The sequence below is a fragment of the Phasianus colchicus genome, chromosome 3 (genome assembly GCF_987193195.1).
Source record: "Phasianus colchicus chromosome 3, bPhaCol1.hap1.1, whole genome shotgun sequence".
Lineage (NCBI taxonomy): Eukaryota > Metazoa > Chordata > Aves > Galliformes > Phasianidae > Phasianus > Phasianus colchicus.
This window is the reverse complement of record NC_143438.1, coordinates 46,220,631-46,247,380: the sequence shown is the minus strand read 5'-3', so window position 1 is coordinate 46,247,380 and position 26,750 is coordinate 46,220,631. Positions and strand designations below refer to the sequence as shown.

At 39.9% G+C, this 26,750-nt stretch overlaps 1 protein-coding gene across 15 annotated transcripts in view; it reads right to left on the bottom strand.

Annotated features, from left to right (window-relative positions):
• The window catches only part of EPB41L3 (erythrocyte membrane protein band 4.1 like 3), a 138,424-nt gene that overhangs the window by 50,567 nt on the left and 61,107 nt on the right, over positions 1 to 26,750 (bottom strand). For 14 of the 15 annotated variants that reach the window (XM_090137400.1, XM_090137402.1, XM_090137403.1 and 11 more), the window contains exons 2-3: positions 14,278 to 14,489; positions 9,579 to 9,776 (exon numbers count right to left, since the gene is read on the bottom strand). In XM_090137400.1, the coding sequence (XP_089993526.1) occupies positions 9,579 to 9,776; positions 14,278 to 14,478 (399 nt within the window). In that variant the 5' untranslated portion in view covers positions 14,479 to 14,489. The remainder of the gene's footprint in view (positions 1 to 9,578; positions 9,777 to 14,277; positions 14,490 to 26,750) is intronic. The other variant, XM_031588932.2, reaches the window with a different exon arrangement.

Below are 26,750 nucleotides of genomic sequence, written 5' to 3'. Positions count from 1 at the left end.
TTTGCCTTCTGCATCAGCAGAGATCACACTAACACTGCTACCACATGAGCTCTAAGTGCACTGACAGATACGCTACGCAGAATACATGTTTATGAATAAAGCCTGCGCTTTGTAAGTGGCAATGCAAAGCAGCAAAAGGCAACACCTAAGAAATAATAAAGGCTTTAGAGCACTTCTTTGTATGTCGAAAGGTAACAAAGGCTTTAGAGCACTTCTTTGTATGTCGAAAGGTAACAGCCACAGTTGTACGTGCAAAACAGCCACAGAAATATGTGTCAGATGTGATGACCGTCAAATGCTTCGGCACTCCAAATGCATCAACAGAATTCACAAGGCAAAAATTGAGATCTAGTAACAGCTTACCAGCACTACCCTCCAGGAAAAAAACAGTGGATATTTTTTCTCAAACAGAAATAAGTGCGACAAGAATTGAATTAGTCTCAGATGTATGCTAAATCTTTTCATACAATAATAAACCATATTCCATGACTTTGTAGGCTTTTCAAGAGTGAGAGTACTACCACTGCTCATTGTACTGCAGGACAGAGATATTTTGGGTCTGGTGTTTAACCAGACATCCAGCTGATCCATTTGTCTCCCAACTGCACCACATCTTCCTGCAAGAAGGTCTGCAGTAACTGAGGAAGGTCTGCTGGGATTCACACAGTATATGAGGCTTCCCAGTGGTGGGCATCAATATAAATATTTCCCTTGTTCCCTTGATCTACCTGGACTTAGTGGGGCTCAGCAAACTTGTGCCCCTCCTGAGTGACTTCAAAATGCGCACAAGCGCATCATTAAGAGGAACCCTCCACTATCCTCACTGTATGCAGCTATTAGCAATTATCAGCAAAAATCAACTGTAAACATTTGGTTTATTTTCAACCCAAAAAAGCCTCTACTGTCAACATAGTCCGATTTACAGAGTAATCTTGCCATATGAATTTAAAAGCCACAGAGCTTTCCCTGACCTACATTACCAGGCTAGAGGGGAAAAAAGAAAAAAATCACACAGAAACCATAGCACAGAAAGACACTCTTGGGACAGGAGAGATGGTATGAGGAACAGGCTTTTAAATCTGGGGTGCCTTAGAGAGCATCGCATCATCAGTGCTTCAGCTGTCAAGAGAGATAACTTACAATCATAAAAGAGCTTGGGTTGGAAGGGACCTCAAAGATAATCTAGTTCCAGCTTACCCTATTCTCAGTGGTTGCAAGCTACACTCAAGCTTTATCCACTTTGGATCAAACCGATTTCTGCCAGACCAAAACTGACCAAAAGACACAAGAGACAAACCTTCCTTTCTATCACAGCTTTGATTTGCAGGCTATTTAGTCCCATCTCTGGTATTTTCTTCTGTCAGCAAACAGGGATAACAAAGCATAAATCAGCCCAGAGAACGCTGCGTGGGGCTCACCTGGAAAAAATCACCCGTACGAGGTGCTAGGATTTTATGAGGCACCTAATATTTAGGAGATGATAAAGTGAGCACTGACTTAGTTTTGTTCTGGAAATAGCAATGAAGCATTAACATGGGTACAGTAGGTATAAAATCGGATCAACTAGCAACAGAATTGGAGATTTATTTAGACAGCACAGTTGGGAGCTGCAGCAGTACGAGGCACCTAAGAAAGACAGAAAAGGGGCAGTAAACACCATTAAGAGCAGTGAGGCTTGGCAGAAAGAAGTGAGATGGGGGCAGGGACAAGAAAATGATCACTTCACTGGGAGAATGGGAATAGACGGGGTAAACGGAGAATAGACACACAGTGCAGAAATAGCAGGAGGTATTAACATCTGACAATCATTTTGAAGAAGGGAAAAGGGGCAAGAGGAGCCTTCCACTTGTGATGTTTGACTCACATTCCAGTAGTGCTTAAAAAACACTTGCAGTGTCTGGGTGCTGGTTGCATCCCTGTAAGAAGCTGCAGGGTTGAGAGGGTGAGCATCACTTAAGGGCAATGCATCTGGAGAAGACAAACACAGAGGCCTCGATGCAGCCTCACCCCTCTATGCAGTGAAGCCATCAGCAGGCACAGTGAGGAACTCCTTCCCCTGCCTGCTGAGGAGAACAAAGAGTAGGAATGATGCTGAGGATGACAGGCCCTGGTGCACAGAGATCTCTACTCTGGGGTAAAAGATCACCCCAAGCTAACCAGCAACTGGCCTGCAGTACCTGGATTTGAATGTACATAACCAAACCCAATTGAGTATCAAAATCTAAGTCAGCCAGATGGAAAACAAGCTCCTTTCCAACTGGTTCATCAAGGGGAGGAAACTGGAGGCAACATGTCACCCGCAGATTTTCAGTTAATCATTTATTCTCTAAAAAATGCAATATCAGGGCAATTATATGTCAATGTAGGTCAATCCCTCTTGATAGTTCACACCATTACAAAAATTGGCTAGTGCCTCCAAATGATCAAAATGGAGACGTTTGTCTCCTAAACACATCATTTAACTCCTCAAATCATTTTCAGAATCTATTAATGAAAGTCAAGAGACGAGAGAACTAGATGCAGGAAATGGATGTGGAGAACAAATGTACTATATATTTTTTCTTAGAAGTTTTGGTTTTTGTTCTCACTGTAGCCATGTCCACTGCTCAGTTGAAAGGTAAAATTTAAAGCCCAACTTGCTGCTTACTTGGTACAACATCTGAAAGAGTGACTTGCTTTTAATATTTGGTTTTCCTTCAGTCTCTGTAATGTACCTGCATATTAACTGGAGGAAATACAAGAGATCCAGCTGTCTAACCATCTAGGTGTGCTTTCCTATCAGGTTTTACAGACCTTCTCTCTCAGTATCATGCAACCCAGATGTTCCCAGTTGGGGGACTGGAGCCTGAGCTTCTCTGCGCAAAGAGGAAATGCTCCAGCCCCAGAAGAGTCACACGAGCATCCTCCAACTTGTGGCACTTCAAAAATGCTGCGTTCAACATGAAATGTCTTAAAAAATAAAAATAATTTAAAAAGATTTCTTTAACTTCAGTGAAAAACCTTAAAACAATTTAAAATGCACTAAAAGCAAGCATAAACACTTTTATTTTTGGCTCAGCCTCATAGTTCATTATTATGAGCTGGACAACATGGGTATCGATTTCCAGAACACTGTGCTTCCTGAATTGACAAGTACTTTAACTTATAAAAAGTAGTACACAGCATTTTGAGAACATAAGCCAGAGGAGTTGTATATTAGCTCTATTCAGTTGGAACATATTCAGGCAATACTCAGACTCCTACTGACACGTGTCAGGTAACATAGATCTTAGCTGAATCCCCTGGCTAATCTAAGTCAGTCCTAATTAGTGAGTCTGGGGGCAGAAAACATTCTGTATAATGCCGACGATGCATCCCAGCCCAGTCACATTTAGTGAAACACGTCCCAGGTAAGGAAAAAAAGAACTAACACAAACCTAACCTAAAGCTCTTCATATTAAATTAACTGAAACATAAGCAGTGACTAGGTCAAAAGGAAAAGACTTATTAAAAAAAATTCCCTTTTGCAAGCAGTAATAAGTTTCACATGTAATGCCGTTTGCAAGAGACTGTGTGGAATTCATTAAACAATTAAAACACACAGGGGGTAACTGAAACTGTATCCTTCAGCAAGTAGAGTGCATCTTATTACAGCAATTTCCTTCCTGACCTTCACATCTACCTCAAAATGGGTAAAAAGGCAACGTTATTAAACTGTCCATGGTAAAGCAGAGCATACGTCCGTGCTGAGACACCTCCTGGGGCAAAGGAACAGCGGGGCTGCTCCTTCTGCCACCACAGCACAGAGACACAGAAGGAGTTATCGTCGAGACGTGAGATGTGGAATACCAGAAGAAACACATGCAGCGTTGAAGTACAGAGTCTAATAAGTACTGGAAATTTTTTTTACTTTTTAATTTCTGCAAATGGTAGTAGAGCTTATTCCCTATTCTTCCAACTCGTCCAACAACATGTAACCATCCTTAATGGTTAATTTTTTTAAGGAAGCATCCACATACGCTCACTTTTTTCAGGAAAAAGAAAAATTCATGTGAAACACAACACCCCATGCTACATGAGAAGCCATTCACTTAATGCACATTTTGCCTCCAACAAGGAATTTTAGTACACACTTATGCAAGGCAGAGAGTGACCAGTTCATCCCAGTTTGCCTCCGTTCAGGTTATAAACCCTGATTTCCAATGTATGGAAATAGAACACCTCACCACTCCCATTCAAGTATTATTACAGGGTTATTACCCTGAAATCCTCTGAAGATGTGGGGAAACCTACTGCTAAGAACATAGGGTATCCTCGGTTGTTCTTCAGAGAAGTGTAGAAATGACTACTGCTGTGGGCAGAATTGGGTAGTGGACTGCAAAAACTGGACAGAAAAAAACCACAACAGTGTATTTGTAACAATCCCCCCTACCTCAGCTGACTCCCCACTGACCAAGAACAGTGGGTATAGTAACGCTCCTTGAGACATCAGATTTCAGAATTCTCCACTGCATCCAAATTATACAGGAACTCAACCTGCTTGGCACAGTGCTACAGCAATGTCACAGCAAGGTTGCTACGGAAACATTTTTTTTCATTTACTATTTTCCTGTTTGATCATAAAATCCAAGTGGAAGAAGAATGAAAGAAGAGTATAAATTACCAATGAGTTCAGACAGTTGTGCCCTTGAAAATGAAATCTAACCATTTTGCCTTTCATTTGGTTAAGGTTGTTATTGCTTTCTGATCTCACACAGTGATTAATAACATCTATATGTTTAGAGTAGAAATCATGAAGGCAAATTCCAACCTGTTTTAAAAAGACACTTCAAGTTAGGCAACATCTAACGGAGAGGATGACAGCTTGTTCCAATTCAATCTTTTAATTAAATGCAGCAGTCTAGACAATAGAAAAATAAGATGAGGCAGAGAAGGAAGATGAGAAAAATAAATCTTAGAAATAGTGTAAATGTAGTAGAGTACTCAAAAACTCCTACTTGAAGTGGGAGAAATTCAGACAAGTTATTTCTGCTTATTTCCACTTACCTTCAGAAAAACCTCAACTAATGCCTCTGTTAAGGTTATCTGAATTCAGTTTGCAGTCTTAAATCTTTTTCCCAGGAGATGTTTAAGGAAAGGGCAGTTCTTAGGGACACGGTTTAGAGGGAAATATTGGTGGTTGGTTGACAGTTGGACTAGATGATCTCATAGGTCTTTTCCAACCTTAATTATTCTATGATTCTATGATCTTACATTTTTGGTTTGAAGAAATAAAGATAAATGCAGTATGTAGACCTAGCTTACTTAACAAAGAAGTCCTCAGGCATTCTCTTTGCCTGAGCAGCTTTTGCACTAGCTATGGACCTGGCCACTTCTGACAAAACGTTTCTGGTCCTGGTACCAGGTGGGAGAGCACCATGAACAGTGCAAGGAGAACAGCTTTCAGGAGAGGTGGACATCTCAGTGGAAAACAAACAGCACCACCCAAGCAGACTATACCAGCTCCCCTGAGTACCCATTAGAAATCTCCAGCTGCTTTAGGGCATGAGGGAACCATATTAGGCTGCTGCTCTACTTTGACACTGTTAGTAAGAACTTCAGTGTACAACAAACACTTCTGCTCCAAAAGCACACAGCTGTTCCCAGACACATAAAATGCCATTAGGTATCCACTGCACCTTGGAAGGGAACCACCGCTCTTAAATAAGCTGGCTGATCCTATCCATAGGCTCCCAGCTGAGAAGTGTGGTAGCAGTACAGATGGTAATGCTTCTGTTTTATGTTTTTGGAAAAGGATAAATTAACAGGTTGGGTTAGCTATTTAACCTGGTTTTGGCTTGTAATGACTTACTGCATGAAAGACTTTCTGGGTCAGGATAGATACAACACACTGGCAGTAATATTGTAGGGCCACAGGAGAGATCTTTTATCTGGCATTTACTTCAGATACTTTCACTGAAAGAATAACACATTAGATGAACTGCTGTTAACCTCCTCTTTGAAGTTACCTCCACTACCCTGTGCTTTGCAGATATATCTCATACAACATAAAAAACCCTGGTGTCACATATGCAATGTTCTGGGCATGAGAGAGACTGAAAGAAACAGTGGAAGCTGTTGAAGACTCTCAGCACTGAATATGGAACAGGAAAGAGGGAACTGTGAAACAATGGACTGCAAAGGGATAATGAATTAACCAAACCCATGTCAGAAGCATCTAAATCTCTGAGTATGTGCTATTTCAGCTGTCAGGTCATTAACTGGATGAACACATAATTGATAAGCTGTAGGTTGTGTTCTACTTGAGAGCAATAAGCTCCTTTAAGTGATATGAATATTTAATGTATATAAAAGCATTTGTCATTTGCAACCACTCCATAGAGTAACTGATGGATTCTATAATGATTCCCAACTCCCTGACTAGGGAATACACTTCTGGAGAGATAAATATCTGGCTCACTTCCAAAACAAAATTCACTGACAGAGCTAAGTATTTTAGCCCAAAAGGACATTTCTAAATTTCCAGTCCTTCTAAATTACACTGCTTTTTAGGCTTCAGTAGGCAGAAGCAGGACATGTAGAGCTGCAAAATGGAAGCTGACAACACGGGATGAACTTTCTAACTTCCCTCTACCAACTGTCAAATCCCTAACACTGTCCACACTGAAAGATGCACTTACGTGCGTAAGACACAAGGAATGGAAACAATAAATGTTTGGTTGGCATGTTCCCACTTTCCCTTCCTTTAGTTATTCACTTTGGGGAATTTACTGATTTCTGTAATTTGCTAGATCTTTGAATATACCAACATATACTTTTTCCAGTGTAAGAGGGTATAGAAAGCTCACTTACGGAGTACTTCTAAAATATGATACAATTTTTCTGAAATGTGACATTGTTTCTCATACTGCAGCACCAGATTTTTGTTGAAAAAGCAACAGAACTTTAGTATTATCCAAGACGAGAACCCTTCATTTTCCTAAATGATTTTCTGAAACGTATTCAGAAACAAATGCTCAGCCTCCCCAGCCTACTAAAACCCTTTGTATGTACTTTTTTTCCCCAGTGGATAAAGCAAGTGAGTGCCACATCCCATCTTTTGGCTTGGTAAGGACTCCTTTCACTGTAGCTGAACGTTACTGACATGTAAAGTAGCTTTTCCTAGGGATCTAGCCATGGGCCGAATGGGCTGTGCTGTAGAGGTACCTGCAGTTGCATCCTCAATAAACACAAGAAGCTGACAATACCACCAGGAAGGAAGTTTGGGTCATTCATTTAAGGTGTGTAAACACGTCACTGCACCTGCACTTGTTTACTGAAAAATTTTTGACTTTTCACTGCTAAATTCTGTTTTGACACACCCTATGATCTGCTCATCATCACAATATAACAGCTTTGTCATTTGAAGATTCATCCTTTTGGGAGCTCTGTTCTCATCAGTATTGCATTCTGCCTAGGACACCTAGCCATTTTAGAGGCAGACACCTTACTGATGAAAGCAAACACAACCGTAAGGTATTTCAGCAGTCCACATAGAAAAAAAATGCATACAATATACATAAAGAACACTATTCAAGAGTTATTCATAACTTGCAAAGCAGACTAATCTGACAAGCAATAAAACACGATGACTTCCACATGCTAGCATTTTGGTACTATCTCCAACAGAAGCCAAGTTTAGAGAATTGAAGCTTACTAAAATGAAGTATTATTCATAGCATTTATTTTTGCAGAATTGAGAGTCTAATATAATAACTCTCCCTTTCTGCTCCATCTTATACTCTCATAAAACTCAGCCTTGAAGACAAGATTTCCATAGAACTCCTGTTTTGCAAAATTTGCTTAACTGTATTCTAGAAAACGACTCAGATTTTCTACCCAAATGGAAAAAAGTTTCACTCTTTCCATGAAAGCCAGTAGAATCATTCTTTCACTTTAATGGTTTGTATTTTATTTTTAACAGACAAAACTAGGACTAGAGGTCAAGTAACTGCTATTAAATAGTCACAATGTATGTGACCAGGAAGGTACTGCTAGTCTGATGGAAACAGTGCAGGATTTGGCCAGTGCAACTAGAAGACAGTTGAAAGTATGACTCTTAAGATGCTGTAAGAGCAGTAAGATCATAGCTCTTGCTTAGAGCTAACTCTGCAGTTACCCAAAGGAGAGCTGGCAATGCTGAGGCCTCTAACATGCATCCTTTCTCTGCCAGGAGGACGCTGCTCTGGCTGGAGCTCAGCCTCGTGCGTGACCTCCTAAACAAGAGCAGGCTCAAGACAGGCAGGTTCACTGCCCAAATGTGGTGACATGGCTGAAACAGCTGAATGGAGAAGTAAATCCATCCAAAAGTGCTAAATCTGCTGATGCCTACGCTACTTCATAGTCATCTGGTGTTCAAAGAAAGACATTCTCACAGCATGGGTCTGTCAGAAACCACAGACTGACTAGTTCCTAAGTGACTAGCAAAGGCTGCTCTCCTCTCAAAAGGAGACTCCAGACAGAGTCCCCAAAGGAAGGCAAGTTTCTTCACAGAAATCCAATGGTAGCTTTCCATCAGTGATGTTTACACACAGTTCTGACTCTCAGACAGTGGAGGAGCACATAAAATTCCACACTCTAATCGACATTTTCCTTGTGTCTCCATGGCATCTCTTTTGCCCCCACTCATCTCACGATACTCAAAACTATTCAGACAGTGACTACACACAACTCTCAACTCAGCAGTATGCAAGGGAAAAAGGATGTTTTACAAGACCAAAATCCTTCTTTTTCTTTATGGGCTTTGCTGTCCATAATTCATTTTCTGCATTTTGTAGTGACATATGCAAACATAATATTAATCCATAGTCCCTGGCTGCTCCAAGGACTGTTTGCTATGCCCCACTGAAGATAAAATCTCTGCAATATATTCTATCTTCAGGAAAAATAATGGAAACATCTATGTGCATGGCATTGGTGAAATATCTGGCCGTCCATATTTTTGGTCCCTCACTACAGGAAAGACACTGAGGCCCTGGAGCGTGTCCAGAGAAGGGCAACGAAACTGGTGAGGGATCAGGAGCACAAGTCTTATGAGGAGTGGCTGAGGGAGCTGGGATTGTTTAGTCTGGAGAAGAGGAGGCTCAGGGGAGACCTCATTGCACTCTACAACTTCCTGAAGGGAGGTTGTGGTGAAGAAGGGATTGGCCTCTTCTCTCAGGCAGTGAGCAGGACCCGGGGAAATGGCCGCAAGTTGTATCAGAGGAGGTTTAGGTTAGACATGAGGAAAAACTTTTTCTCTCAGAGAGTGGTCAGGCACTGGAATGGCCTGCCAAGGGAGGTCATGAAGTTGCTGTCCCTGGCAGTGTTCAAGAAGCATCTGGATGAGGAGCTGTGAGATCTGGTTTAGTGCTTATGGTAGCAGTGGTAATGTGAAGACGGTTGGACTAGATGATCTTATAGGTCGTTTCCAATCTTGTGATTCTATGAAGTCTATGAAATTTGCTTAAATTGGGAACTCAGTTTTAGACTTTTTATTTTTTTTAAATATTAACTTATAAGTCTAATTTCAAATATTTTCCTCTAAATAGAATGAAAAAACATAAAGAAAAGCAATTTACCTCTACTTCACAAGCATATTCAGATCCATCCAGGAGCGTCACTTTGCACTGCATATTTTTAGGTTTCTTGACAATCTTCAGAGGAGACTTGGAAAGTTTGCTTGATGATGATTTTTGAGAGAGCTTGTCGTCCTCTAACTGTTGATATTCAAGCTGTTTTGCACTTGCAGCTGTAAACTCCTGTTCTTTGTCTGTGGGCTAGAAAAAGAAAGAAAGATAACTGAGACAAACTGATTGTGCAGTGCACACTCTGCTTCTGGCATATAAAACTTTAAAATGGTGACTGGATGAGAGGGTCCGTGATGCACAGTAGACTTTTTGCTATTGAAAAGTCTCCCTGTATTACTTCCAACCCTTCCTCCTCACTCCAAAAGGTACAGAATAATCAGGAAGGGACATGCATGAAAATAATTTAGGTTTCTACTTCTTTTATACTTAGAAAATCCCTCTGAGACTCCTTGGACCTTTTGTTTTTTTTTTTTGTCTACTGAAAATGCTGAACAATGGGTAAACATTGTAACAAACCAATATTCCCACAGATTACAACTTTGAAGTGCTGTATCTAGTAAATCACACAGCGTTTTCATGGTGTCATATGGAATAGGAAAAGACCATCCGATTTGCACTAATTTTGTCTATGAGAAAAGGTGCCCTGAACGAGAGGCCTGACCAGTCAATGACGATGAGAACTTGCAGGAGGGTTCTGATGTGCCTTGGAGAGAGAAAGGCTCCCCAAACACCAAGCAAAGGGTTAAGCAAACAGGATGGAAATAAGAGGCCAAACATCATTTATGTGCAGCTGGCTGGCTAATGGATGATAACTACAAGATGAGAGGCTGAGTTGTGCTCTCTGCAGATGCTCAATAAGTCCTTTAAGCTGGCAAGAAGTAGAACATTTGAAAGACAGATATTCTGCAAGGGAAACGGTAGAGAAGAAACAATTACAGTTCCTTTTGCTTGGGCTTATCTGTGGGTCAGACCATTTGAAGAGTCACTGCGATGCAGCACAGCTCGTGGTCCTTTTCACTGCAACAGATGAAAGCCAGAACAGCTCTACTGCATTTCACCCTTCCTAGCAACAGCACTACGCTGCAGTCATTACCTTTCAAATCAGTTATGCCCCTGATAGCCTCCAAGCAAAATCACAACAGGAATGCACTAATACCTAAGCTAGAGCTTTAAAAACATACATTTTAAAAATGTTTCTGTTATCTCACTACAATAGAAAAAAATAACAGGTCTGGCTCTGAATGATTTCTGTGTAAGAAACAAGCATCACTGGAAATAATATAAATTAATCCTTCATCTGTTTCCATTCACTGCATGTAATAAGCCTTCATGAGAGAAGAGCAAATCCATCGAAAGGCTTTAATCTGCTTTGAGACCAAAACAACCTTGCATCATAAACCAGCAACAACAGCATGTCACTAAACCCCAGAGAACTTTTCCCAAGAGATTTCATCCAAACAAGCTGTAAGCTTTCCCTTTTTATTTAGGTGAATAGGGAAAAGGAGCATTTGGAATCAGTGAGAGTACTCCCACCAAAGCAAAGATGCAACCGTGGCCCCATGCTCCTCCTTTCCCCTACACAAGGGAGGGCAGAGCAAAGGTTTGCTGAGCATTCCTGAGTAGGGAGATAAAAAGAAAGCAGGACAAGGAAGATACGGAGCAGAACAAAGAAGTGCTGGCTATTCCCCTGTCTATCTGCAGACCTGGAGGACTTTCTCCTCCCAGCACTTGGATGTCCAGACACCAAGGTCCTTGCATGCCTTGAAGGCTGGCAGTAGATGAAGGCGCAACATACATCACAAGATTAGCTGTTTTCTGGGGTTTAAATGCTCACTGTGGCCGTGAGAATGAGGAAGAGTGCCTCCAGCTTCCAAATAAGACTTGAGGCCAAGCCATCCCTCTACAACCACAGAGGCCAGCTGGCAACCAGTTGGGCCTAAGCACCACATAGAAAACAAGGCTCAAGATGTCTCCTCTTAGGGACCTAGCAGTGATGGGAAGAGGCATTCTGATGACTTCTGTGTGTTTTCTTAAGGAAATCTACCACAGAAGATGTCTTTGCACATCTACAAGTGGAAAAGTCATCCCAGGGCTAGAAGAACTATGCCATCATTGCAGGTGGCTCATTAGATTTCTCATCTAGAGAGCAAACTTCTTCCTCGTACAAAAAAGGAACCCTCTTAAATTAAAAACAACAGCAACAAACAAAACAACAGATCCACAGAATTAATCTTTTTAAAGAAGATAGGAAAACTGCTTGAAAAATAAATCCATAACAGCAAAGGCACCCAGCAGCCTTTTACATTTTAGAAGCCTCTTCAGCCTGCAAACAACTTCTTTGAACCATCATGGATTGTTAATATTTTCCTTCATGAAGATACTTTATAGCTAAAGAGCAAAGCAGACATTTGCTTATTTATAAATATATTTTTTTTAAAAAAACTAGTATTGACATTATTTTGTTTGCTAGACTCCTACTGACATTAAGATCAGGAGAATCTGTCTAGGTAAAATCATACAATGGATTTTCTCTCATTTGTCTGGAGAACAAAATATGCCAAGAATTATTAGAGAAGATCTCATGAACTACACTGACATGTTCAGGCACTGAGGTACCTTCAGCGTGAATTAAGCCTTTTATTCCTAAAGAAAACTGACATTGTGTTATTTAGGAAAAAAAAAAGTGGCCAGTGAAAATCCCACATGCTCAGTGGATTATTCTGAATTCTGCAAGCATAACTATATTCTTCTGGAATCCTGTTCACCCCTGCAACAGACATTTCTGCAGCATTTTTAGTGTTACGGACTAAATTGTAGTGAAGCACAAATTGCTTCAGGGTTTGTAGTTTTTGAGCATAAGCTTTTCATCTTTATTTGCATTGATATATCTTACACAGTATGTTCATCCCCTTTTGAAGCTGGAATTCTCCCTCACATCAAGCCCTTGGAGTCACAAGATTCAGCAGTAATGATCTTGGATGCCTCACGACTCAGGTACAAAATGAGAGGTTGAGGGAACTAGGCTTGTTTAGGTTGGAGAAGAGAAGGCTCTGGAGAGACCTCATTGTGGCCTTCCAATACTTGAAGGGATGGTGTAAGCAGAAGGGAGTACAACTGTTTATGAGGGTAGATAGTGATAGGACAAGAGGGAATGGTTGTAAACCAAGACAGGGAGATTAGGTTAGATATTAGGAGGAAGTTTTTCACACAGAGGGTGGCGACACACTTCATACTGATCCCCCCATGGAGGAACAAATGACAGCAAGACAGAAAATGATAACCAATAATCCCACAATTTCTCGCTTTTTGAACCCACTGCCAATAGTTCTGTTGATCAGTAATGCTTTTAAGTGGTCTGGAAGAAAAAAAAAAGATAATACTTATGTCTACGCCTGACAGAACAGAATTCTACATTAGTGATTTGTATGTGTAGTGCTCTTCTCTCCTAGAAAGCAGCCCTTTTTTCCCAGTCTCTTTTTCCCAGACTAACTACAGGTAACTTCTGGCTTATTTCAGAGACTGAAATTCTTCAAGCTCATAATTGGTAGACGGGGCAACAAAAGCACAAAGGTCTTTGGTGGGGATGGAGAGAGGCTGATCAGAGTTTTTATCAGTGACAGAAATGGTTAGCAACCAAGGAAAAAAAAAAAAGTCGATCTTCAATAGCAATAAATATCAGAAATCTGTCCTGTCACATCTATATCTTGGGATAAAGGAAGTCAGACTTTCCTTTTAATTTGGTCCCAGGAGCATCCGTTCTCCCAAGAACTTGGGTATGCATCCTTAAATCTGGGAGATATTAAAGGCTTTGCTTGTATATGAGACAGCTTATGCTCATTTTTTTCCCTCACCAACAGGAACTTTGGGCTGTAGTTCTGCAGAAAAAGGGATTAAAAGCCAAGAGCACAGCCAGCCTCAAGCAGCTTCATGGGAACATTCACAATGTTAGTAAGTAATGTCTTACTTCTGCTTGCTCTACCAGCACTGCCTTCTAACTAGGAAAAATAACAAGATCTCACAAAGTACCTGATTTTTTTTTTTTTTTTTGTAAAGAACAGAGGAGGAGCATGAGCAGCTTATTCCACTCTTCAAAGGTGAATGCCATCAAAGGGGTCATAACCTTACGGATCTAAGGGATGTGATTTGCAGGTACCTCATTAATTTTTCTGTCATTTACCGATGAATAACAATGCCTGTTAATCCTATTGACTGGAAATTGTTAACAGGAGAAGAAAGCAGCCGCCACAAATTTAATAAGTGCGACAATGAACCAAATGGAAAATCATGTGATAGCTCTTCTAAAACCTATTACGTGAGAAGTTAAAGCAATTATAATGCAGTCATTTCAGAACTACAAGAAGCTGAACAGACCACAGACACTTCATGGCCCACACATCAGACAAGCAAGCATGAAATCAGTTTTCAGCAGGTGTCAAAGAAAAAATGAACTCTGAAAACATAACAGTGCTTAAAAGTTGGCACTGTTTGCTACCTAACACAAATGTAAGATGGAAAGCATTTTTCACTTAGTAAGACCGGCCTAAAGCAGCACAGTGAAGGAAGAAAGACATGAACTTCCAGACATCCTGCATGAGGGTTATTATGTTTAAACACAGAAGACCAACCAATGAAGATATATAAGCAAACAGGCTCACTGTTTCCCAGGAGCAATAGTGCACAGCTTTCCTACCTGCTCTTTCCTCACCGGTGTGCTGTGTGCTGCCACAGCTGAGAACTGCTCAAGTGCGTTTTGGTGCTCTTCACTCAGCTCCTGCTGCTGCTGCTGCTCCTGTGGTGGGCCCTCTGCTGCTGCCCCTGGCTGTGCAGGGGCTTCTTGCTGGTCCTGCTCTTTGTCCTTGGACTCAGAATCTGATCCCGACTCTGTCGTCATGGTTGGTTATTCTGGAAAACAAGGTGAGCAGACCGACTGAGCGAGATCATGCAGCCATTCATTTGTAAGCTGTGATCTAAAAAAGAGCACGGTGCTGTAAAATCTTATTCCTATTAATCCTATTCATTCTTATTCTATTCCTTATAATGTACAGACAGTGTTACAGGAATTACGTTGAAGTTAAATGCAGAAGTGCTGCAGTTCATTAAAAGACAGTAGCAAACTGAAAAAAGGTGGTGTTAGTGCCTGAATTCCAACACAACTCACTGTAGCTTGGGTTTCTAAACCGTGAGCTTGTGGAAACTTTTAGAAACATTTGGTCTTTCATTATTTACATTTGAGTCAACTGGGCTTGAACTCCTCAACACCTGCACTGCTTTTGGAAACAGACTCAAGTCATTCTAATATTTCTAGGCAATACAGATGCTGGAAACACTGAAATGGGCCCACCAAGAGCAATGCAAACATATCATGTTCTTGTGACCAATTGTGTCCAACCTGCTTGAATTCACCCACACCTTTTCAGTGATGAAGCATCCATAAAAAAAAAAAAAAAAGGAAAAAAAAAAACAACTTCCACTAAGTCGTTCTAAAAAGTTAGATTTAAATAGAAGTGAGTATATGACTCTTCTTGAATACAAAATAATTATGCCTGTACTTAACATCATCCAGAAGCAAATCAAAATATTAGCAACATTCATTCAAAATCTTGAATTTTGAAACTAAATAGCCTCATTACAAACATGTGCTTGGCAGTCAGTTCTTAAAACGATTTAAAAGCAAAACACAAGTTTAAAAAATACTGCATTTCCACATGAAAACAAGAATTTGAATAAGCAGAGTGTCAGTTCAGGAAATAGAGCTTATTTGGATTTTTGTTACATGTACAAGTCCATGATAACTACGAAAGTATTCGAGCACTTCACTTTTAGGCAACTCAAAACTGACTCAGCCTGCTATAATCTATTTCTGTTCATCATCAGGCCATAATTTCTTTAACCTGATAACCATAGCTACTGTGTAATTATATGTAATTTCACACAATATACATCTACTAATTCATCCGCTCTGAAGTCCTATCAGTTCTTAACTTACACTACAATGTTTACTAGGAGAAACAGACTTGCTGAAGATTACAGGAAAAAGGATTCCTTTTTGATGTTGTCAGAATGTTTAATAAACTGCATTGCTTGACAGAAAACACTGTAAATGAGGTCAATTTGTATTTTCAAACTCATTTATGTATTGTGTTCCCTGGAGACCTTAGCCTTGAGAGGACACAATTCTCCATACAGCTAATTCACAGCATTCATCTCGCAATTGGTTTTTGCAGTGCCCATGTGGATGTGGGTGCATGGTCATACCTGCTGCACACCAACACTCACAAGGGCGAAATATGCAATGCATATGGTAGATTTATGTTGCAGGGCACATTTTCAAAGTCCTAACACATGACGCACTTCATTAAGAATACATCAAATTTCTACACTTAAGCTGCCACAGCTGTACAAAAAACACCCTTTAGAAATGTACTACTTAAACAGTTGCCTTCAGTCCCTACAAAAAGCAGTAATTATCTACTGCCTTGTAAAACGTGACAGCCTGGAAGGTATCCATCTAATCCAACTCTGGATGTACACATCTGAGATGGTCACTTTAAACTCACTCCATACTCAGAGGAGAAAAACAGACATTTCAGAGCGTGATTCATCTGACCTATTTTAGATGTCTGCTTTAAGCCGAGATAAATCACTTACTAGTGCTATTTTGTTCTACTCGCTACAAAGGAAGCTTAGGCAAGTTTCTCACGTGTAGAGCAAGCAAACTCATTCTCCATATTCAATTCTATTAAGCCACTGTTTTTGCATGCTTTAAAAATTAAATTGCAGAATAATGTTAATCTCTTGGTTTTGCTTTGCCCATCTGTCAGATCAACATGTAACAAACTATTGTTTATCAGCTGTTATCGTGGTTGGCTTGCTTTAAAATCATTCAGGTTTCCTCAAACTTCAGAAGTTCCTTCCCCCACCTCCAGACCATGTTCTGTGTAAGTGCAAGAAACCATTAAATGCAAATTAATCAAATAATTAACTCAGTAATAACAAACTGTGCATTTGTTGTTTTTTTTTTTTTCCAGAAATTTTGAACTGGCAAGTAACAAAAAGCTAACTTACAGCTACAAAATCAATACAAAATTAGTCAATACAGATGACAAATAGAAAGTATAAATGCATGAAGGTGTTAGTACAAAGTCTTCTTTTTCTTCTGGATATTACATGTAGTTAGAGCACTGAAACAGAAAAAGAACAGTCACAGCTGCTGCTTTGAAACACCGTCAACAGCAGTATCTTCAGGCATTGATCTACATAGGATCAGATATCCTGCCAGCTGACACAAATTACATTTCTGCCTTTCTTCATTTTTTACCACAGTGCCTCTATAAGCTGTTTTCACCCTATATAGCTTCTTTCCTAATGAAGATATCTGTTCCTGGATTTTAGCGAGCTAGGAAACACATTCATTTAAATCAGTCCCATAAAAATCAACTCCTTGAAGAACAAACTGAAAATAAGTTTTCCTTCACATCCCAGCCACAATTTTACATCTCAAGGAACAAAAAATGTAGTTCCTCAGTTCTTCTGGGACATTTCTGCCTGAAACAGACCTTTGCAGTTCTATGAGCTGCTCTGCAGGACTGGATTTCACTCCAGTTACATGCGAGTCCTAGTTTGCTCTAAGACTGCTTTGTTAGAAAACTTCTGGTGCATTATCAAATCTTGTAGCATTAAATGATTCCCTGGACACAGTATTCCTGTCATTAGTCAGACACCAGATGGATTTAATTAACCCAAGGTTACCCATTTCCAAACATTTCCCTACACACACCAGTATGTTTAGCTACAAATACTGAGAACAAAATACTATTAATTTCACATTGTTATCATAGAGATGTAAATAAAAGTAAAGCAAACACATTTTTAAAGCAACTTCTTATGAATTCACAGAATCATGGCACGGCCTGGGTTGGAAGGGACCTCAAGGATCATGAATCTCCAACCCCCTATCACATACTGGGCCACCAACCTCCACATTTAATACTAGACCAGGCTGCCCAGGGCCCCATCCAACCTGGCCTTGGACACCTCCAGGGATGGGGCATCCACAACCTCTCTGGACAGCCTGTTCCAGCACCTCACCACTCTCATGGTAAAGAACTTCCCCCTGACATCCAACCTAAATCTTTCCTCCTTCTACTTAAAACCATTTCCTCTTGTCCTGCTGTTATCTACCCTTTCAAGAGTTGATTCCCCTCCTGTTTGTAGGCTCCCTTTATGTACTAAAAGGCTGCAATGAGGTCACCCTGCAGCCTTCTTTCCTTCAGGCTGAACAAGCCCAGCTCCCTCAGCCTGTGTTTGTAGGGGAGGTGCTCCAGCTCTCTGATAATATTTGTGGCCCTCCTCTGGACCCTCTCCAACAGCTCCCTGTCTTTCTTGTATTGGGGGCCCCAGACCTGGATACATTATCCCAAATGGGGCCTCACGAGGGCAGAGTAGAGAGGGACAATCACCTCCCTGTCCCTGCTGGCCACTCCTCTCCATGGACCCCAGCATACCATTTGAATTCATCAGATTTTTAAATGTGTCTCATTCCACCTAGCTGAAAATATATAAGCTTCAAGACAGCAAAACAACATTTCTCTCTTTTAGTGCAAAGCATTAGGTTATTCTGCCTTCCTCAGAAAATGATTGTTTATCTGTAAAAAACTTTTCAAGCATTTCACTGCTTTATAAATGGCATAACAATCTTCCCAGAAAGAGGCAGGTACTTACTTGAAGAAATAACATTAATCTTAAGAAATCCAGTAATACAAATATAACTCTACTTTTGTTTTTATGAAATTTGCATTTGATCGAATAGCTGGTGGTGTCTGCACACTTGTCAAATAAATTAAATCAGAGAAGTGTTTGTTGTATTCTATTAGTTTATTTACTGTACTTAGTTATATACCAAAATCACGACTTATAGTGAGAATTCCAGTACAGGAAGAAAAACATCACTGAAGTCCCTTCAACTTATTCTGTTGCCAGCACAAGCCCTGTATTAAATTCCTCATTCCAGCCAACAGAAAACAAACTAATGAAAAGAAACTAAGAACATTACCTTATACAAATGAGGTAATACTATGCAACCCAGATGTGTTCTTGGATATCTAAGTTTTGGCTTGCAATCCCACAGTCAAAGATTCCAAAAGATTAGTCCAGTCCAAACATAGTACAGATGCTACTAATGTGGGACACTCTAAGTCTAAAGTAATTTTGGATACAAAATTCAGTGTGAATGAAAATCAACTTTTTATTGTTTAAAGAAAAATTATGCCAAGAACTAACTAAAACCTCAAAAACTAAGTTTAAAATGAATTACACTTTCAGTAATGTAAAGGTTTAAAATATTAATTTGCAGTGTTCTGAAATGCTTATAATTGAGGAAACATTAACATATTATCAAGGTGTGAAGAACACTTTCAAAAAACCACATGGCACGCTTGAAACTAATTTTATGAGATCAAATTACAGATAAGGTATCTTTTCATTCCCTCTCACTAAGTAATTATATACTTCATCTGGGTTGCTAGATCTGCAAACTACTTGTGCAGAGCTTGCATCATAAAACCTTACAACATACCCAGTCACTATTGTCTAGAGCTATCTATATGTTGCCATTTGAGACAGTACCACTATCATTACCTTACTAGTCATGGACTGAAAACTGGTTCTTCATATGGGAACCAAAAGCATGTTCACCTTTACCAATAATTATCTCACCAGATCAAGCCCAGGCTATGTCGTGGTGGACAAAAAGTTTGATGCAAGCCAGCAATGCACTTGCAGCCCAGAAGGCCAGCTGTATCTTGGACTACATCAAAAGAACAGTGACTAGCAGGGCGAGGGAATATTTCCCTCTACTCCGTTCTTGTAATGCCCCATCTGGAGTACTGCATCCATGTCTGGGGCCCCCAGAATGAAAAAGACTGTGGAGCTGTTGGAGAGGATCCAGACGAGGACTATGAAGATGATCAGAGGGTTTGGAGCACATCTCCCATGCCATGCTATGATTCTATGATTCTCCGTTATCTGGTTCCCTCCACTCGGGAGTTGCAATCTACAACATATATCCATACATTTAACAAGTCATTTGACTTCCTGCCTCCCATTCTAAGACTGTAGATCTTCTGCATTACCCATATATTGAGCAACTGAATTCACAGCCAATTTACAGCAGAGGCTGTGGTTTAATTTACTGTGAAGTCATTAATAAATCTTTATTTGCAGTAGCACATATTTATATATATCTGATATATTAAGTAAACTGAAATCACATTACAGAAGAAATTGCAAATTAACTTCAAAACAAATCAAGATACAGTGACTAAACAAAATTGAACCAAGTATAATTAAATGAACTATACATAGCCACTAACTACTTCCTGTAATACAAAGACTAATGGTTTACACTTAAATGCTTCTTTGATCTAATTAATTCTCTTTGTGGAAAGTTCTTCTTTAATTACAAATTATGAAAAGTACAATAAATCACTGAAAAGATCCACCTTTGGAAGTTACATAATATAATAATGATTCCATATTTTAAAAATAATGTTCTACATAATGAGAGACAAGTTTATACAATAACGATGAGATGCTGATGAAAAGACCATATGGAGAAGAATACTGCCACTGAGAACAGTAACAGAAATGTCAATACATGATTTAAGAAAAGATTCTATGCCAGATTGTTGTCTTCTACGCTTCAAATATAAACTGTTTTCATGAAACTGCTTTTAGTATCAGCTTCTTTCATTTCTTAGTTTCTCATCAAGAAAAGGAGAATTTTTTTGATAGTCTTTAATTTTCATGAATTTTGCCCTCATGCAGAGAAGACCTAAGCCACAAAAAGCCTAACAAAGACTGTAATAGCTATGAGATTCTAGCCCCCAGTGTGTGCAACCCCTGTACTCACAAACACAGTGGACCTATTTAAGAACTTAAGATTACATCTTAAACATAACTAGATGATGGATGCATATACCTAAACATAAACACACATCAGAATCGGCACGTGCAAAAAAACAAAACAAAAAAAACATGTTCAAGACACGAAAATCAGAAAGGTAATAACAAGAAAGACAATAAAAAAAATCGATAGAAAAAGCTGCTAAATGTAAGGAAATACCAGGATGAGCAAGCCAGCACCAGGGATTTAAAAGACATGGTGGCATAAGTCACAGACTCAAAGCATTTTTGCAGATGTGACTTCAGGAAGAACCAGCAGGAATTAATATAACAGCTAAGCTGGGTGAAGGTGTTAGAAGATATAGTATGACTTAAAACTATTTGTCTGTCCTTCTTAGAAGGTGCATGATACAGATTTCTTTAGAGTTTCTTGATGAAGATGAAAGAAGAAAAAACTGAGATAGTACTTGAGTAAGATATCAGAAGGAGACAGAAGAGACACCTGTGACCACCCAACATCTTTAGGAGAGTTGTCAAAGAGACTATGGCAGACTTGTCCATAAGGACCCAAACCTTTCACATCCTGAGCATGTGTGGGCCCCTCTGCTGCTACCTCCCACAAGATCTAATGAAAGAAAATGAAACAGGAGTTCCTGGAGAGACCGTGCTCTTCTTATCCAGGGTGAAGATAGGAAATATCAGGAGCTTTTAAATGACAGGGAAAAAACCAACAACAAAAGGGACTGTACTCCAAAGCAGAAGCAAGGACACATGACTCATATGATGATCATAAAAGAACACTACAGACATAAAAGGAGAGATGAAGACTAAGATGCAAAGTGGCTTACAACCAGTAAGGGCACAGCAAATGATAAAAGATTCTATAAATACGTTAAAAGGGAAGAACAGGTACCTTACTTAACATAAACGTGGCACAGTAAAGGCTAAATTATTCAATGCCTCTTCACAGAGGCTACCTGCAATCAGATACTTAGCACATCTTTCAACCTAACACAGAGGACATGCAAGTACAGGATGGAATAAGGAAAGAAGAGATTAAGACATCAGGAAATTATGGGTTATCAAGTCATCAGAAAGCATTAAAAAACATCCCTATAGTGCTTCAGGAACTGCCAGCAAGCATCTCTAAATCATTAGCCACCACTTTGCAGATGCCAGACAGGCTAGATAAGGTCTCAAATAAATGAAAAGATCTAACACAGCACCTGATCTTATAGAGGAAGGTAAGGACAGAAAAGGTAAGGACAGCATATTTTTAATAGATGAGAAGTTAGAGGAACACACCAAAGGATTTCTAACCCTATAAAAATAATGTGATTGGAAAAAAAACAAAGTCATTACAAATTTTATCAAAATACGATGTCAAGCTGATGCAATGTCTCTCTTGCTCTCTCTGACAGGGCATCTGTCCCAGCTGATAAAAAGAAAGTGTAGAAAGTGGTGCAGATGACAGAGTCTATCTTTAGCAATGCTTTTAAACCAGTCCCCACATGACTTTTTCATGAACAAACCACAGAAATAGTTTAAATTATCTTAAAAAAAAAAAAAAAAAAAAAGAGCCTGAACAAGCTCTTGAAAAAAAAAAACACATAATCAAAGCAAGTGCCATGAACACTTATCAGTAGCACAATGACAACCTGAGAGAATACATCAGTTGAGGTATCACAGCCTGTCCCAGAGCATTAATGAAGGAAAGGCAAGCACCTGAGCTGTGCTCAGCACTGCACCATGGGAGGCTGAGGTATACTAAGACAGTACACAATAGACTTCAAGATCAGAAAAGCAGCTTGAAAGAAAACCATATATAGGCTACATTCTGTAAGGATAACTGCAACAGGAACAGGGATATCACAAGTGAAACACTATGAGGAATAACTGTCTAGGCATAAGGGTCTGAAGTCACACAAGCAAGACCAGTTTCCTTCTGAGACACACAATTGGGGCTATTCTGCCTTTTTCAACATCAGAGTGAAACATATGGCACACTGTACTTCATCTAGGGCCTCATATTTTTTGAAATGTATGTATTAATGTCAAGAAGAGAGTAGGAAGAATGGTAAGAGGTTTAGAATACATGATGAGTGGAAAAAGGTTTAAGGAGCTGAATTTGCTTACTCTGGGAAAGCAAACAGAGAGAAGGGAACTGATAAGAGCCTTGCAATGCATACAGGCTTCTTGCAGACAGTAATCAAGAATTTGCTGATAGCAAGCAAGAACTTGATTGGCATCAAGTGGGATTTAGAGTAGACGGCATACCAGCTATAACAGTCAAAAGGAGGATGTCTATAGCTCTGTGCAGTCACCACTGGAAACTTTGCACAGATCAACATCAACATTCTTCGTCTGCAAACTTATAAAGCATAAACAATTATATTTTGATGTTGCTACTCTTTCCACCTGAGGTGACAACTCCAAATTCACAAGATGCACATATCTGTTTCTGCTTCAGAGCACTGGAAGCACAGGGTGATATTTTTATTTCATTTTCCTATTGTTTCTATGAATTAGTGAAACTACTCAGATCTGTTTGGTTTTCTTGATGGGTTGCTTCCGCAGCAGTAAAATATAGAATGGCTGTAATGTCTTTTGACTCTCCTGCACACAAAGTTTTCAAAAAGCATGACTGACACACACTTCTCCCTGAAGACCCAGATCATCTTCTGGGAGCCATATTACCTAAAACATACCAAAGCTACCCTGATTTTTGAACATACTGTTGATTCAAGTGGTTTTCTCCATAGGAAGATAGAAATTTGCCAGAGGAACAAGGGAACAGTACTCTGCAAGCAAACACCCACCAAACTCTTTGTAAAGAGCTCCACTTCTCCCCGCACCCAGAATCTGCTGAAATAATGGGAAAACTATGGGGAGCTGATGTGAGAAAGGAAGAGGAGATTCTGATCAGAGAATTCCATGTACACACTCCCAACTTCACCCCTCCTTCATTTCAATTAAAATTCAAGAAAAAGGAAATACATCAAGGCTGCTCATAGGGCTGTTATTACAACTGACTGATAAATACTTCATTCAGCAACTTAAAAGGGCAAGAAAGAGCCATCAATGCCACACACTAATTTTCTGCAGAGAAGAGATTTTGATTACTTGGCTTACGTTTACACGAGGTTTTGACCCTTCTGAATTGCTCTGGAGCAAAACATTCACATGGGACCCCTTGCGCATCATTCACCATTTAAAACTTGCTGCGAGTGCTACAGAGACTGAGTGTGCTTCAGGCATAGATCTTGAAAGTTCAGATTTTCTTATAGGAAGTGGAAAAGAGAATCAATTTTGGATTTGAAAAAAAAAAACATGTAACATACATAAAAAGAGGTGCACAGGTTGCTGAGACATGGCAGGTGTGGTGGATTATCACTCTAACCTCAGGCAAAAATACTGTAGCACCTGTGAACATGATTCACAGTTTCATACAGTATCTGACCAGGCTGTGTTCCCAGCCTCAGATGGGAATCAGAAAGGTAAGGTACAAACCATCCAGCCCATCACCTTCATGGCTTTCCCACTCCATTCCAAGCATTTATCTTTTTACCTTAGACGATGGGAAGGCTTAAAAGTAAAACAAGAGAAAACAAACAAAAGATGAGTTTAAAACATCAGTGTGTTTTTTCTGGTTTCACGGGCATCTTAGTAACTGGAATTCAGCAAAGAAACCAGTTTGTTTTGCTCTGTTCTGTGTAATAGTTCTGGAGCCTTAAAGGACTGCTCACCCCTGAAGTAAGCCCTCACCAGCCTGCTACCTGCAAGAGTAGTGTGATATTAAAAAATGTTGGTTTTTCTTTTCAGTATTTCCTGCTAACCTGCCCAGAACTGAGCCATTTTATTTTTTATAAGGTGGCCATCAGCCATGGAGATGGGAAGAGTGCAAGAATGGCAGTGGAAGAGACATACCCCACTGCACCCCCTGCTAGCTCTGGGGAGCTGCAGGCTGCTTTCCAGGCAATTCTGTGAACACAGGATTAAAATAACCAAAAACCCATCAAACTCAGGTAGACACAACAGGAAGGAAGAAATTACAGGCAGCAAAAAAATAAAACAGATGAGCAAAGCCTGAACCTGCACTGGGCACTCCCTAAATAAAGGCTGCTCTGTATGCGCAGATCTCTGAGGCTCGGGGCCCACTGCCCTCCTCCTCCGTTTGGCTCAATTTTTCCCCAAATACCACATTAATTTTTCATCCCGTTTTTCAGCTTTTGGTGACATTAAACAAGTCCATAGCAGCAAGGCTATATTACGAGGCATCACAGTTGTGTTTAGCTGTAATAACTCTTCTTTTCCCAAAACAGATTATTCACTTCATATTTTGATTTTTTTAATGTAAAACACACCTTACGTCATCAAGTGATAAGCTTTCCAGTTGGGAGCACCACGTCAGGAAACCACTGGCTCCTCAAACAAATTAAAACCTTGTGAGTCTAAACAACCGAAGAACGTGACATCAGACAGTCAGCTTCCTATATCAGAACTCCGTATCAGAGTTCTATATAAGAATTCACGCTCTTCAGTTGTCTCACTGCTTGCTACAGACTACAAAACCACTGTTTGTTTGGCAGAGGGGCTAGCCCATGACACCAATTTACATGGTCTCTGCAAAAACATTCTTCCAGACCTTGCCAGATGACCCTGTGCTAAAATGCATTACGAAGTGTTCCCCTTGGCCTTCAAAAAATCTGAAGTGCAGATACCAGCAGTTCTCCCCACTGCCTGTGCACTGTCGAAAAGGCAACTCCACCCGTTCAAGCTTCCCCATATCACCAGCTGTTGAACAGTTTGTTGGATGCAAACCAAATCTTACAGATGGTGCAGTGGGAGTGCAGACTTCTAGGAACGAGTCGGTCAACATGGAAAAGCACGAATGACAAGAATATTTACGGTGGATCCAAGCATCTGCAGTGTGGAGAGATCTAACCCAAAACCACCGAGTAAGCGGGATTTTCTCCCAGATTCACTTACACTTCAGTTACGCGTTTTGGGACAATTTTAGTTATATGTTTCCAAAACACAGAGAGCACATACACATGTTTTTCCATGCACTGGAGCTATATCCTGAGGGCCCACTGCACACTGAACCCCGCAGCTAAATTAAAAGCAAGCATACTGTAACTTCACAGTATGCACTTGTCCCAGTAAAGTCAAAACCTCACACCATCTGTGCAACCATTCTGAACCATGCAAATGTGAAGACAAGCACCCAATACAGTCTGATAATGAAAACAGCTATCTTTAAAGAGGATTTAACTCCATTTGCCCATCATACTCTAGAACGCCATACACCCAGCTGTAATTACATTATGAACTCCTGACTCAGTGTTATATTGGATTATGCTTCCTCTGAAGATGGATGCCACCTGACCTGGCCATTCTTCCTGAACATGTATGCCTGGCTTGGATTTAGAAATGTAGGAAGAGATGGCATCTCTGAGAGAATAGAAGTGGCTGGGGCAATGAAGACAGCCAGGTGGTTTGCAGTGCCTCACAACACAGTGATCAGAAAAAAAAAATGGTGTAGGAAGAGAGAGAGGAGGTGGGAAGGAAGAAGATAGTAGTGATGCAGCTTAGTCACAAAAGCGAGAGAAAGAGAACGAATGAACCAATTTTTGCAACATAAAGAGGAAAGAAAGCTCTTTACATATTTTAGATCAATGGAAATTGAGAGAGACAAAAAAAAAAAGTCATTGGAAATCATCTTAGGCTACTCAACAGAGACTGAGCATTTTAAAAAAGGAATTGATTCAATGTCAAGTTGATCATTTGAAACCAGAAATGAAAGTAATTTAGTTAGATGCTGGTATTTCTTAACTCAGTAATACATGACTTTACAACATACATTATTTCCCTTCTCATTTCCTTTTTCTTTACATAGCCCTGGTTAATGTTTGACTGTACTTTTAAGGTTAAAAAAAAAGCCTCTTGTAGCTCCTATCTACCCTAATTTAAGGAAGAACTCTACAATTAATAAATAAACATCTGTTCTGTGTGTTGTGTGTTAAACTTGTCTCTTGTGGTAATCAGAAAAGTGCCCAAACCAGTTAAATAGGTGCATAAACAGTGACTTTTTCCATTCTTCCTGCTGACTTTGTGTTGTAGCCAATGCTACATTCCCTGAGCATGTGACAAAGGACTGCTGTGCATTATATCTACTGACTGTTTTATGCCAATCCATTTCTTTCAGCGCCCTCCAGATCACAGCATGTAAAATTCAATTTATTTATATTTTACACTATG